Source organism: Suncus etruscus, chromosome 10 (assembly GCF_024139225.1).
Source record: "Suncus etruscus isolate mSunEtr1 chromosome 10, mSunEtr1.pri.cur, whole genome shotgun sequence".
Lineage (NCBI taxonomy): Eukaryota > Metazoa > Chordata > Mammalia > Eulipotyphla > Soricidae > Suncus > Suncus etruscus.
In genome coordinates this window covers 3,428,153-3,443,768 of record NC_064857.1, presented here as the reverse complement: position 1 = coordinate 3,443,768, position 15,616 = coordinate 3,428,153, and the positions used below count along the sequence as shown (strand labels likewise).

General features: G+C 44.3%; 1 protein-coding gene across 1 annotated transcript in view; it reads right to left on the bottom strand.

Moving 5' to 3' along the window:
* LYN (LYN proto-oncogene, Src family tyrosine kinase) overlaps positions 1-15,616 on the bottom strand; it is an 86,855-nt gene that overhangs the window by 34,108 nt on the left and 37,131 nt on the right. The window contains exon 8 of the mRNA XM_049781915.1: positions 1,216-1,398. Within this exon, the coding sequence (XP_049637872.1) occupies positions 1,216-1,398 (183 nt within the window). The remainder of the gene's footprint in view (positions 1-1,215; positions 1,399-15,616) is intronic.

The window sequence follows — 15,616 nt, the reverse complement described above, 5'->3', positions numbered from 1 at the left end:
ATGTTCATTTGTTTTCTGCCTGCATTCCTTTCAGAGGTTTTTTTGTTTTGTTTTGGGGCCACACTGGGTAACATTCAGGGGTTACTTCTGGCTATGCACTCAGAAATCGCTCCTGGCTTGGGGACCATATGGGATGTCGGGGGATCGAACTGCGGTCTGTCCTAAGTCAGAGTGTGCAAGGCAAATGCCCTACTGCTGTGCTATGGATCTGCCCCCCCCCCTTTTAAAAAAAAAATCACTCAGTATTTTTTTGGTTGGTTTGCTTTTGGGCTGCACCTGGCAGTGCCTAGGGCTTATTTTTGGCTCTGTGCTCAAGGGTCACTCTTGACAGTGTGCTGAGGATCATATGGGGTTGTGGGATTAGACTTGGGTCTGCCACATGCAAGACAAACACCTTACTCATTGTACTATCTCTGTAGCCATCATTCTTTCCTTTTTTTAAACACTTTTATCTGAAGGTGATTACAATGGATGAAAAGAGACCTGAAACCTCTTACTCTATTAGCCAATGATTACATTGGAATTTCAATATTTTAATGACTTTTTATGTAGTTTATTAACAATATCAATCATTCTTTTTTTAACTTACTTACTTACCTAATTTATTTATTTATTGGGATTTGGGCTATACCCAGTGGCACTCCTGGCTCTGGACTCAGAAATCGCCCCTGGCAGGCTTGGGGACCATATGGGATGCCAGGAATTGAACCAGGCCCCTCGGGTCAGCCACATGCAAGGCAAATGCCCTACAGTGTGCTATCTCTCTGATCCCAATATCAACCCTTCTTTTTTTTTTTTTAATAAAATATTTAAGCACCATGATCGCAAGCATGATTGTAATATCAACCCTTCTTAATGACACTCTGAATATGCAACTAATGCTAAGGAAGAAAATAAACAAGTTTTAGAATTTGAAGATCTCACCGATTAGACATGGAACAAAATGCTCTTGTTTGAAATACTTATTCTTTGACTGATATATATTAAGGGCCTATTAAGTATACGGGGTACTATTCTGGGGCTTAGTAAGGAGACCAATGGAGAAAACAGGAAGGCAATATTAATATCAGCACACAAACTTCTGGCGAGTTGAGGACAGTGCCTCAACTTCTCATGCTTTCCGGGTTTTCAGCCACGAGTCGCTGTGCCCAGTGGAAGAACTTCAACTTTCCCTGAACCTCAAGCCCTGTGGATGCGCATTGTTCGGGTACCCACCCTTGGCCATGTACTCGGTGATGATGTAGATGGGCTCCTCCTTGGTGACGACGGCGTACAGTCGCACCAGCTTGTCATGCTGGAGAGTCTTCATGAGGTTTGCTTCTTCCAGGAAGGCCTGCACAGACATGGTGCCTGGCTTGAGGGTCTTCACGGCCACCTTGGTACTGTTGTTGTAGAAACCTGTGAAGACAGAGGGAGGCACATGTCAGCAAACAGAAACTCGGCCCCTTTGTGCATGGGAGGAAGGTTCAAGATGGAGAAACAATGCAAGTCAAACTCTACGGTCTTGGTGCTGAGCAAAATTCTCACTAGGATATTAGGGAATGGTCGTGAAGAGTATCCAGGAAGTTCTCTGCATTAATACTAATGAAAAAAAGAACAAAGTCATGCAATTTGCTGCTACATGGATAAAACTAGAGTGTCTGATCATGCTGAGTAGAGTCCGTCTGAAGAAATGGCGAGATACAGAACGATCTTTCTCATATGTGGGACTTAAGATAACAGTGAGAGGGGCTGGAGCTGTGGCACAAGGGGTAGGGTGTTTGCCTTGCATGCCCTGACCTAGGACGAACTGTGGTTTAATCTCCCGGCATCCCATGTGGTCCCCCAAGCCAGGAGTGATTACTGATTACTGATTACTGAGCGCAGAGCCAGGAGGTAAACCCTGAGCATCACTGGGTGTGGCTCAAACACCAGGAAAACAAAAAGATAATAGTGAGAGTGGGGCTGGAGTGCTAGCACAGCAATAGGGCATTTGCCTTGCTTGTGGCTGACCTAGGACAGACCCGGGTTCGATTTCTGGCATCCCATATCCCCCACCCTCAGCCTACTAGGAACGATTTCTGAGTGCAAAGCCAGGAGTAACCCCTGAGCACTACTGGGTGTGGCTCAACCCCCCTCCCCAAAAAACAATAAGATAGCAAGGTGATAGGAGTGCCTCTTTCCTGCCCACCCCCACAACACACCGTAGGAGGTAATAATCCCAATTCAGTTTTCCAGAGTCTTCCAGAATCTTCTTGAGACAAGCATTCTTTGTGGAAAGCCTGGGAGCAGTGGCTCTCCATACCCTGGCCCTTCTGCCCTTTCCAGCAGGACCTTCAGCAGTTTCAAAGTTTTTTTTTTTATTGATTGATTGATTGATTGATTGATTGACTGGCTTTTGGGCTGAACCCAGAGGTGCTCAGGGATTACTCCTGGCTCTGCACTCAGAAATCATCCCTGGCAGGCTGGAGGGACTATATAGGATGCTGGGGGTCAAATCAGGGTCTGTCCTGGGTTGCATGCATGCAGGGCAAATGCCCTACTGCTGTACTATCTCTCTGGCCTCCATTCTGCATTTCCCAAATTTCTTTGTGCTAATGTGCTAATGGCCTGATCACACCCCACAGAAAGCCCAGTGGGGAATGCCGACTTATTATTCTTGCTCCCCACAACCAGCCTCCTGGGGCTGCCTCCAGGATGTGGTTCACTTTCAGCATGACTTAAGCCTCTTTTCTGTGGTTTGCTGCCCAGAAATGTGGCCTGTCCGGTTCCCAGGTCTTTATTTTTATCAGTTTCTGAGCTTCTCTGGGCAGGTGAGGAGAGGATGGCTGTGGTTGCTCTCCAAAACATTTGTATGGGTAATAACTCCTGGCAGTGGGAACCCAAGAAAACATGGGAAAGTGGTGTCTTCTTCCTGCCCCCAGTGAAATGTCCACCACACATTTGGGGTGATGTTTTCTTTCATCTATTCTTTCTAGTTTGACGAAATTTGTGAGTGGGTCTGTGTCTTTGACAAAAGAAATCATTTTTTCAAGAGAAGGGTTTATATTTGTATGCATTCCAATGGGAAACAAACAAAATAAAGTGTTAGCGAACATCTTGCAAATAACCCTACAGGGCAGAGCAGTGGCGCAAGAGGTAAGCCTAGGACAAACCACGATTCCATTCCCCGGGTTTCCATATGGTCCCCCAAGCCAGGAGCGATTTCTGAGCGCATATCCAGGAGTAATCCCTGAGTGTCACTGGGTATGGCCCCAAAAGAAAACAAACAAATAACCCTAAAGGAAAAAGCTAACCATTAATCCTGTTTTCTACAATAAAGTTTTTTCTTTCATATCCCATTTTATTGTGTATTGAATAGCAATTGCAGTATCCTCAAGAAAAATGAGGGATGCTGTCTATAAGATGAATATTAGAAGATATGACTGGACAGTAATAAAAGCTGATGAAGTCTTGCCTTTGGCAATTCTCAAGAGCTACAACCTTCAAAAGAGAATGGAATAGTGAACATATTAAACAGATATGTACAGATATAATAGGACCATTTCTGTGGTTCTAAAAGAGTAAAAGTCAATTACTTCTATGGTTATTTTAAATTGTATCAAGATTAATCCACTAATAAATTTATTTAAGACTTTTTAGAAGTATCCTCAGTCACATTAATATATCCAGGCAAAGCTTCACAAGAAAACAGACTTGAGGGGCCGGCGCATTGGCACTAGAGGTAAGGTGTCTGCCTTGCCAGCGCTAGCCTAGGATGGACTGCGGTTTGATCCCCCAGCGTCCCATATGGTCCCCCAAGCCAGGAGCGACTTCTGAGCGCATAGCCAGGAGTGACCTCTGAGCGTCACCGGGTGTGGTCCAAAAACAAAAACAAAAACAAAAACAAAAAAAAAAAAAAAAAAAAGAAAACAGACTTGATATATGAAAGAAGACCAGAGTTCAAAATATATAAAGAATTCTTGGGGGCTGAGTGACATTATAGTAGTAGGGAGTTTGCCTTGCATGCGCCTGGCACAGATTTGAACCCCAATATCCTATACAATATCCTGAGAACTGCCAGAAGAATTCCTGAGTGCAGAGCAAGGAATAAGTTCTGAGTACTGACCAGTGTGGCTCCAAAACCAAACAAAACAGAACTTTGGCAAATTGGTTAAAAAAAAAATTGAACAGTAGGCAAAGAGTGAGATTGGTATTTCAAAAAGAAGAAATTCTAAATGACTAAGAAACATGTGAAAGAAACTCCTCTTATTAACAATCAGAGAAATGAAAATAAAATCATGTGGAGAAAACCCCAAGCAACTAGGAAAAAAAAATTCAACGTGACAATTTTGACACTGACTCATTCCCCTCTGACCTTTCCTGAGCATCACTGGAACCCAGTGGTCATGTCACAGTAGCCCAGGACCCCACGAACAATGCTGACAGAGTTCAGGATTTTGACCTCACCAACTGGTGAGCTTGGCCAGCTGAGGGCCCACAATCTTCAGAGAACAGAACATTAAAGACTGTGTTCATCATGAGAGGAAACTTTTGAAGCAATATGGCACTGCTTAAAAAAGTTGAAGATAGATACACCTCCATTTCCAGTCACCTGGGGACACTCTTGTATCTCTCATCTGCACAAAAATGATTTATAGCCACACAATTTGTAGTAGCCAAAATCCAGGAGTATGGGCCGGAGTATTGGTGCAAGAGGTAGGGCATTTGCCTTGCACACACTAACCTAGGACAGACTGAAGTTCAATCCCCCGGTGTCCCATATGGTCCCCAAAGTCAGGAGTGATTTCTGAACGCATAGCCAGGAGGAAGCCCTGAGCGTCAGTAGGTGTGGTCCAAAAACAAAACAAAAAAAACAAAAACAAAAATAAAAATAAAAAAATCTGGGAGCGATTCCAGTTTCACATTGAGAGTAAAGCCAATGATTACCAAGGTCTGAGGTGTAGTGCAATCAGTAGGGGCTTGCCTTTCATGTGTCCAACCCAGGTTCAATTCCATGGAATCCCAAATGGTCCCCTGAGTATTCCAGGAGTGATGTAACCTGAGTAACCCCTGAGCACCTACCTCTAGATAAGGTTCTAAACCCTCCAAAAAACCAAAGCTAATGGACAAACCCAACTCGATTCTATATAGCAAGGAAGATGAGTGGCACCTACTCTCAAACCATGGACTAATCTCATAACGTAATGTCGAATAAAAGAAACTAAAATAGTGCAGATATAATGAGAGCACATTTTATTTATATGAGGAAGGAGAAAGCAGAAAACCAAACTATGGGGAGCTGGAGTGATAGCATAGCAGATAGGGTGTCTGCCTTGCACATGGCCAACTCAGGTTCCCTGGCATTCTATAAAGTTGCCCTGAGCCTGGAGTAACCCCTGAACACCACTGGATGTGCCCCCCAATAGAAGAAAACAAAATTACAGTGCATGCCCATACAAGAGACAGTAGAGCCATACACAAAATCTAGGAGTTCTCAGGAAAATCAGAGTCACAGTTGCCTTTGGGAGACAGGTGTGTATTCTTTGGGGACAGAAATTGTGGTTCTATGATTGGAAGGGATGGGGGTACATCCGAATTCTCCCTCTAATCTCGTGATCACCATATCATCCTTCTATCGTTACCTGAAATAAAATATCTGCGTGATAAACATTCTTCTAATTTTTTTTTTTTTTTTTTTTAGTTTTTGGGCCACACCCGGTGACGCTCAGGGGTTACTCCTGGCTATGCGCTCAAAAGTCGCTCCTGGCTTGGGGGACCATATGGGACACTGGGGGATCGAACCGCAGTCCATCCTAGGCTAGCGCAGGCAAGGCAGGCACCTTACCTCTAGCGCCACCACCCGGCCCTAATTTTTTTAATAATAAGAAAATAGTAAATTTTTCCTTTTGTGGGGCCAGAGAGATTGTACAGCGGTAGGGCATTTGCTTTGCATGTGGCTGACCTAGGACAGACGCGGGTTCAATCCCTGGCATCCCATATGGTCCTCTGTGCCTACCAGGAGTGATTTCTGAACACAGAGCCAGAAGAAGTAACCCCTGAGCGCCACCGAGTGTGGCCCAAAAAAACAAATATAAATAAATAATTAAATAAATAAATAAATTTCCTTTTGTAATTATAAAGGGAAGAAACTCACCTAAACTTTCACATTATATAGAATTATAGGTAGGAGAGAAAGAGGAAAATTTTCTAAAGATAACTCTAGAAAAGATAAAGACTGCAGCAATGCTGCAGCTGCTGACAGGAAAAAATATGCTAATTTGGAGTTTGAGATAAAAAGTGATTGTCACAGCCTCATCACACTAGCTTCTCATGAGATATAGCTGCTTCCGCCCAGTGTTCTCTGAGGGCCATGACTTGAAAAATGACAGAACATTACAGGCAGACTTTTCTCTGAGAGCAAATTTCAGTTTACTCTGAAACTCCTCAGTAGTGTCCAGGTTCAATCCTATTAGGCACTACTTTGGCTTAAAAGAAAAAAAAAAAAAGCAGCCTTCAAAGGTAGCAAAGAGGGCCCGGAGAGATAGCACAGCGGTGTTTGCCTTGCAAGCAGCCGATCCAGGACCAAAGGTGGTTGGTTCGAATCCCGGTGTCCCATATGGTCCCCCGTGCCTGCCAGGAGCTATTTCTGAGCAGACAGCTAGGAGTAACCCCTGAGCACCGCCGGGTGTGACCCAAAAACCAAAACAAAAAAAAAAAGGTAGCAAAGAATTTCCAAGGGAGTTCTGCTTTCTTACAGTTAAGGAGAATCGAGAAGACATTTTGACAATACACTGAGAAGTGCCTGGCTGACTGGTTCAAGTGTGCCTAAGTACCTCAGAATGGAGTATGGACTAAAATACAAGTTTTGGAAGTTGGGGAATGATTCATTCAATGCTACTGGAGCAAATGGCAACACGTTTTGCAGATTCAATGCAAGGTCAGTTCCTTTCTTTGGCAGCATCTCTAACTAGGCCAAGTGGTAACAGGAAACACCCTCTAGAGCTTCTTTCAGAAGCCAACGATTCATGGAGGAAAACCTGTCACCCAGCCAGAGGTGGAGAGGAACACAGGGACAAGGGAAACAGCTTGCAGAAAACCTGCTCCGCTCTCTTCAGGGTGCCTCCTCCTAATAGACTCACTTCCTGGTTTTTGTTCACTATATCCAGACTAGGACACAAGGCGGCTGGGTCCTGAGCCATTTGGGCATCGCCAATGAGAAGTCTACTTCAGCTAACAGTAGGGGAAGCCTGAGTTGGTGTCTGCCAAATTCAAGGCTTCTTGGCCCTGAAGAAAGGTGAGACAGTCGGCTGGGCTCAGGGCACTCCGCATGCCAGGATTTTTGGGTGTCTTTGCCTGGTATGTTGGGGGCTCTGGGCAGGACAGCTAGCCACAGGCCCCCTGGGCTGACCACATAGTCCAGGGGTCCAAGGTCCCCCCAAACCTGGTGGGTCTTCAAGGCCACGCCTGGTTAATTGGGCCCTGGGGGGAGGGGGGGGAGAAATTCCTCCCTAGGCATCCAAAAACTACAGAGGCACAGCTGGGCTCAGAACACTCCGCATGACAGGATTTCTGGGTCTTTGCCTGGTATGTTGGGGGCTCTGGGCAGGACAGCTAGCCACAGGCCCCCTGGGCTGACCACCTAGTCCAGGGGACCAAGGTCCCCCCAAACCTGGTGGGTCTTTAAGGCCACGCCTGGTTAATTGGGCCCTGGGGGGAGGAGGGGAGAAATTCCTCCCTAGGCATCCAAAAACTACAGAGGCTTGGCTGGGCTCAGGGCACTCCACATGCCAGGATTTTTGGGTGTCTTTGCCTGGTATGTTGGGGGCTCTGGGCAGGACAGCTAGCCACAGGCCCCCTGGGCTGACCACCTAGTCCAGGGGACCAAGGTCCCCCCAAACCTGGTGGGTCTTTAAGGCCACGCCTGGTTAATCGGGCCCTGGGGGGAGGAGGGGAGAAATTCCTCCCTAGGCATCCAAAAACTACAGAGGCTCGGCTGGGCTCAGGACACTCCACATGCCAGGATTTCTGGGTGTCTTTGCCTGGTATGTTGGGGGCTCTGGGCAGGACAGCTAGCCACAGGCCCCCTGGGCTGACCACCTAGTCCAGGGGTCCAAGGTCCCCCCAAACCTGGTGGGTCTTCAAGGCCACGCCTGGTTAATTGGGCCCTGGGGGGAGGGGGGGAGAAATTCCTCCCTAGGCATCCAAAAACTACAGAGGCACAGCTGGGCTCAGAGCACTCCGCATGCCAGGATTTCTGGGTCTTTGCCTGGTATGTTGGGGGCTCTGAGCAGGACAGCTAGCCACAGGCCCCCTGGGCTGACCACCTAGTCCAGGGGACCAAGGTCCCCCCAAGCCTGGTGGGTCTTTAAGGCCACGCCTGGTTAATCGGGCCCTGGGGGGAGGGGGGGAGAAATTCCTCCCTAGGCATCCAAAAACTACAGAGGCTCGGCTGGGCTCAGAGCACTCTGCATGCCAGGATTTTTGGGTGTCTTTGCCTGGTATGTTGGGGGCTCTGGGCAGGACAGCTAGCCACAGGCCCCCTGGGCTGACCACCTAGTCCAGGGGTCCAAGGTCCCCCCAAACCTGGTGGATCTTCAAGGCCACGTCTGGTTAATTGGGCCCTGGGGGGAGGGGGGGAGAAATTCCTCCCTAGGCATCCAAAAACTACAGAGGCACAGCTGGGCTCAGAGCACTCCGCATGCCAGGATTTCTGGGTCTTTGCCTGGTATGTTGGGGGCTTTGGGCAGGACAGCTAGCCACAGGCCCCCTGGGCTGACCACCTAGTCCAGGGGACCAAGGTCCCCCCAAACCTGGTGGGTCTTTAAGGCCACGCCTGGTTAATCGGGCCCTGAGGGGAGGGGGGGAGAAATTCCTCCCTAGGCATCCAAAAACTACAGAACCGCGTGGGGGCATGAGTCCCCGCACGTACTTCATATACTTCATGTATTCAGAATATTCCTTATTCTTATGTTATGGTTTGCATATACAGAATGTTTATTTTGTATTCTGCCCTTTCCCACACCCATACAAAGCTCTTTTTTACTCCTTAACTCTCTAACCCCCTCTCAAACATCACTAACCTACATTACTCTTTTTAACTTCAGTAGTGTACAATCCTAATCACAGTCCAAAGATGTGCATTGTGTGTGACAACCCCAAATTGTTTCAAGATACATAAAATGGACACGTATTTCTTTAGAATATTTTGTGGTTTTTTTTGGACAGCTATAATTCTTACTAAATTTTGTCTTATACAGTGATGATTCTAACCCCTTTTTATCTTCTCTTTTTGAGCTGTTTAACAAGGAATTTTGGTGGAAGAGTCCCCCAGTTTAATGCTTATGATTGAACCATGTCATGGGAATCATTGGAATTGTTCTTATGGCCCCCATATGTGTCAATAACACCACGTGGCATTGCTTCTTATTTGCATAGGCACATTAAAATGGGAAAATACTATACATACAAATAAGATCCTAGTTAATAGAGATTGGAACACACAAATCTTGTAGTGCAGAGGGACCTTACACCCTGAACATTGACATAACGACCTGGCACAGACCTCAGAAGAAAGGGCATAATCCATTCTCCCCTGAACCAGGGAAGCCATCCATGAAACATCCAGGCTGGTTTATAACATCACCTGGAAGCAATGCTCTACCACGGAAGAACTACACTGCTCAGACTTTGACCTGCTCAAAAGAGACTTCCCTTGACACTGAGAAGACTTAACAACGACAACGACCTGCTTACAGGACAGGGCTCCCTGCATTGCCCTTTGATTGTGAGGTGAAAGGAGAGGATGCTCCACATCCTGACTTCAATGTGAGATATGCAGATTCCAGGATCTTTAATACAGAAACATGATACCAACAACAGAGACTGTGTGAAAAATAAAAGTGTGTTGGCACTACAGACAATGTATTGGATTGGACGATCTAGCTTGCCTGAGGCCTAGACTTGGTCTTATGCCAGGAAACTTCAGGGGTCTGGTCTCTTTGTACTTAGGCCAGGGTTATTTCTTTCCATGTCCCTCATATTTTGGTGGGCCTATGCAAACAACAATTGCCACTCTAGCGCCATTTTTACTGTGCTCCTTTGACTCTAATCTTTAAAAAGAACTCACTTAAAATTTGAGGTTAACGTAAGCTAATATGCATGTATATGGAAATGTAAGAAAATACTATGCCTGTAATGTTTAAGGAGTTACGTAAGTTTTATGGCTTTAGATTGCTTTGCGTACTGTTAAGAAATATTATAATGTGTTACAATCTGGGGACTTGAGGGACAAAGTAATTGTACATGGATTCTGTCTTATTTATCTTAATGTTCTTTGGCTGAAATTTCAAAGTTAAGATATCAGCAAGGGGACTTCTGAGAATTATGTTATGGGTGATTGTCCTTCCACTGTAACTTTACCTTGTCCTCTTTCTTTGTACCTTTGTTCTCATAATTAAAAATAAAAAAAAAATTAAAAAAAAAAAAGAAAGGTGAGACAGATTCTGGCAGCTCTACTTTGTAGGCCCTGTTACCTCAGGCAGCAAAGATGAGCACCCATGTGGCTAGAGACCCCAGACATCTCCAAGAACTCTTCTTTGGGGGCCAATTCCCTGTCTCACTTAGCTAAAAGCATACCACACAATGACAATATTTCAACAGGAAGAAATTTCCTGTTAGTTAAATTCATAGACATCATCTGCCAAAGACCACAAATCAACATTTTATTTTCTTTCTTTCCCTACCGCCTTCTGTCTCTCTATTCTTTGTTTATTTTTTGGCTTCTTGATGTCCTCTGGTGGTGCTTAGAGGTCACACTCAGTGGTGCTTGGAGGACCAGAGAGTGCTGGGGTTAGAGCCCAGACCTCCCATTTGTAAAATAAATGATCTCTTTAGCCTTTCATTCTTTTCTTCAATTAGAAAAATAGACTACTACCAATGTCAATATTTAGAAAATGATGTTGCATTTTTTTCTAAGATTACTCTAGGAGAAAACTAAATAAAGGCCAAATGTACATTTTTTATTAGTCCTTTTATATCACATTGAGATAAGGTTAAGTCACACATCATACCATTTCCCCCAATATGTTGGGATTCAAAAATATTCAAAGCTGTTTAACTCGATCACCAGTTGATTATTGAGCTATTTTCTTTCCCCCTCCTTTTTTTTTTTTTTTTTTTTTGGTGGGGTGCCCAAGGCTTACACCTGGCTCTGAGCTCAGGGATAAATCCTGGCAGTGGCTCAGAGATAATACGTGACGTCAAGGATCTAACCTGGTTGGCTTTGTGCATGGAAAATGCTTTTCTTTTTTCTTGTGGGAAAGGACATATCCAGCAGTGCTTGGGGCTTAACTCTAGAAGCTCAGGAAACTATAGGGGATGCCAAAAGATTGAACTTAGGTTGACTGCACACAAGGCAAGCACCTTATGTACTGTTTTATCTCTCTATTCCTCTTGGGGCATTATTTTTTTAATTTATTTTTGATTTGGGGGGCATTTTCATCTACCCCAATACCTCAATACCCATTTGGAGTGACTGACTCTACCATCCAATTGGAATGTAAGCAATGGGAAAGCAGGTAGGGAGCTTGCTTTGTATGCTGTGGGCCTGGACTCAATTCCTGGGACCACATATGGTCCAGAGTTCAACAAGAAGTGATCCCTGATCATAGAGTTAGGAGTGAGCAATTTGCACTACTGAGTATGACCCCAAAGCTTTTCCCCCAAAAAAGGTTCCCATTTGACTTGGGAGTTACCCTCAAGAAAATTTTGGAAAAAAACATGAGTGTCATAATCTCTTTCTCCTCAAATAGGCAACTTTTGAGATTTGTAAAGCTAGTCTCATATTTGGGAGCCATGACATGAATTTGATGACTTTTTGTTGGCTCTAATACAAAGTGAAAACAATTTCCAAACAGAAATTTCCAAATTTCCAAACAGAAAATTCATACATAATGCAAACAAGCAGACCCAGTTAAATTCATGCTAATTTTCTCTTCCTGATACGTATGTTATTCCTTTGTCTGAAAATATCTCACAGAAGGTCTAACTGTTTTTTTTTATAGTTTATATATCTGATTAAAACTGGAAAATTCTACTGAATTTGAAAGACTTCCAATCAGTCTAACTCAATACAACAAAATGAAAATAAAAACAGTGGCACTGAGAATAGTTCTCATAATGGCAGGAGTTTGTTCTTCTAATGGCGAGACTTCCCTACTAAACTCCAAAAGGAAATAACGGCCATTGATCCTTTCCAGGTAGTCCAGTAATGGTTGATTTTCCTGTGGCATTCTCAGAAAAAAGTTGGGAATAGGGTAAGAGGCAGATTCCATCCCCTTTTTTCATAATAATATCTTTATTTAAGCACCATGATTACAAACATGTTTGTAGTTGACTTTCAAATGGAAAAGAACACCTCCCTTCACCAGTGCAACACTCCCACCTTTTTGTATGAACTCCAGCAACTCAACACTCTCCCCTACACCCTCAGACAGAAACAACCCAACTTTGTAACTTAACCTTATCAAACTTCCATATGTTTTAGGTCTATAAATCCTGGGCACTTCAATATCTTATAGTATCGCTAATCCAAAAAATCTGATGGAAAAATCACATAGTAATCTACTAACTTCAATAAACCTAAACTCGTAGAGAAGGCTCAAGTAGCATTGACCACAGCCAAGTGCTTGGTCCCTGACTTTAGTCACACTATGGAGAGATACAAGACTCATTTCAAATTGACCCATATTGATCTAAGTTTTGATCATTTTATTTACCTTTGCATTGTAAAGGAATCTGAAGTAAATGTTTGTGCCACATAAAGGCAGGCTATGGTGGTAAAAGATTGAGGACACTGGTGAAGGAAATTCAGTTACAATTGGTGATGAACAACCAATTTAATGCCTGACACAACTGTATGATGAACAACTTGGTAAATTATGGTGTTATAATAAACATTAGGAAAAAAAAAAGAAGAAATAGGAAACACTCAGGCCCATAATACAAGTGTTCCTCTCAACAATAATGAGATAGTTGCTTGCCCACATTACTAACGAGGTTATTGAGGTTAATTGATATGAAAAAACTTTGGAAGCAAGCAAGGCCAAGTTTTAGGGTGCCAGATTGCTGGTTTCTTGTTGGCTTTGAATGACCTCAGGCAAGTTGTTAATCTAGAAGCTGAACTGATAACACAGTGATAGGGCATTTGCCTGGCACGCAGCTGGCCAGGGTTCTATCACAAGCACCCCATATGGTTCCCTGAGTTTGCCAGGAGCAACTTCTGAGAGCAGAGCTAGGAGTAATCCCTGAGTACCCCTGATTGTGTCCCCCTCTCCCCCAAAAGTTGCTGATCTGATTCCCAGTGTCCTTCCCTAACAAATGCTGACAATGAATGCTTGCCTACTGTGGTTTCAGAATTAAAGGTATGAACCAACTGATGACGATGTACCAGGGACACTCTAGTGCTGAGACATTTCTTTTTCTTTTCTTTCTTTTTTTTTTTTTTTTGGTTTTTGGGCCACACCCGGTGACATTCATGGGTTACTCCCGGCTATGCTCTCAGAAATTGCTCCTGGCTTAGGGGAACCATAAGGGATGCCAGGGGATCAAATTGCTGCCTGTCCTAGGCTAGCGCCTTACTGCTTGTGCCACCGCTCCAGCCCCTGGGACATGTCTTTTTGCTCAGTTTCTTCCCCTCACTCTTCCCTGGTGACCCACTGCCAGTTGCTCCTCCCTGCTCAGGTTTGGCAAGAGGGAAAGTGAGTGCAGATGGACTCAGTCACAGAGCTCAGTTAACATAATTATTTTCATAATTTCCTACCTAGTCTCAGTGAAGACACAAGACTCCAAAGGGAGAAACGGGGAAAGGAAGCAGAGATTTTAATTACTGGGCTGAGGCCAGAGCAGACATGTGTAAGAAGCCTAGAAGTAGGCAAGAGACATATTTAGTTTTTCAAAGACATCATTTCTTCTAAGATAGGGAATTCATCAAATGGGCCAAAATGTGAGAAGTATTTGGGGGGATTTTTCCCCCTAGTGCAGTGGTCTGCAACCTTTTTTTTTTCAACTGAGCCAAATCTCGCCAAAACCACGATTGAAATTTATTTTGAGAGCCACTTTTTTTTTTTTTTTTTGGGTTTTGGGTTTTGGGTCACATCCGGCAATGCTCAGGGGTTATTCCTGGCTTTACTCAGAAATCGCCCCCGGCAGGATAGGGGGACCATCTGGGATGCTGGGATTTGAACCAGCGACCTTCTGCATGCAAGGCAAATGCCTTACCACTGTGCTATCTCTCCACCCCCCCTTTTTTTTTCTTTTTTTGGTTTTTGGGTCACACCCAGCAGCACTCAGGGGTTACTCCTGGCTCTATGCTCAGAAATCACTCCTGGCAGGCTCAGGAGACCATATGAGATGCTGGGATTCGAACCACCAACCTCCTGCATGAGAGGCAAAGCCTTACCTCCATGATATCTCTTCGGCCCTGAGAGCCACATTTTTTTTTTTTTTTTTGGTTTTTTGGGCCACACCCGGCGGTGCTCAGGGGTTACTCCTGGCTGTCTGCTCAGAAATAGCTCCTGGCAGGCACAGGGGACCATATGGGACACCGGGATTCGAACCAACCTCCTTTGGTCCTGGATCGGATGCTTGCAAGGCAAACGCCACTGTGCTATCTCTCCGGGCCCAAGAGAGCCACATTTTTAAAACTGAAAATACATAGGATGGTACACTGATTTTAGTTTCAATAAGTTTTTTTTTTTTTTTTTGGGCCACACCCGGTAACGCTCAGGGGTTACTCCTGGCTATGTGCTCAGAAGTTGCTCCTGGCTTGGGGGACCATATGGGACACCGGGGGATCGAACCGCGGTCCGTCCAAGGCTAGCGCAGGCAAGGCAGGCACCTTACCTTTAGCGCCACCGCCCGGGCCCAGTTTCAATAAGTTTTTATTGAGAATATTCTGCATGCAAGTATCCACATAGGTCGGGAGGATACAAATAACACAACTAATAAAACAAAAACTTTAGAACAATATTATTTATCGATAATGTTAAATTCCATAAAATTTGCCTTACAATGTAGAGAAAATTACATCCTGACAATGACTGACAATCACAAACACTCATGTGAACATTGACCTTGCATTTCCTTGGATAGTTTGAGTAAGTCAGGTTTGTATGTTTTTAATTTTAGGCACAATTCCAGGTTCTCATCAATGAGACGATTTCTCAATTTATTCTTGATAAGATTCATGCTTGAAAATGATTGTTCACATAAATATGTAGACCCGAACAAGGAAAGAACAGCAAACGCTAGCTTTTTTAGTTGATCATATGAGTCAGGAATACTATTCCAGGTGTTAAAAATCAACACATCTTCCTTCTCCAGGTCTTCCAAAGCAGACCACTTGTGCTGTGAACTAAGTTCACATTTGCGGTTATCCAATCTTTCTAAATTCGCACAAAGACGTTCAAATTTTGAGCTCCACAGTTCTGTTTTTTAAATCCAGCAATTGCATTTCAAAGTTGCCAATGTCGATATTAAAGGGGGAAAAATTTAATTCTGTTACAGTGGCATCCAGAGGTTTTTTAACAAAGGCCAACGTCGCTTTGCTGTTTCTGAAATCCTGAAACCTCTTGAGAAAAGCTTCCCTCATATTTAA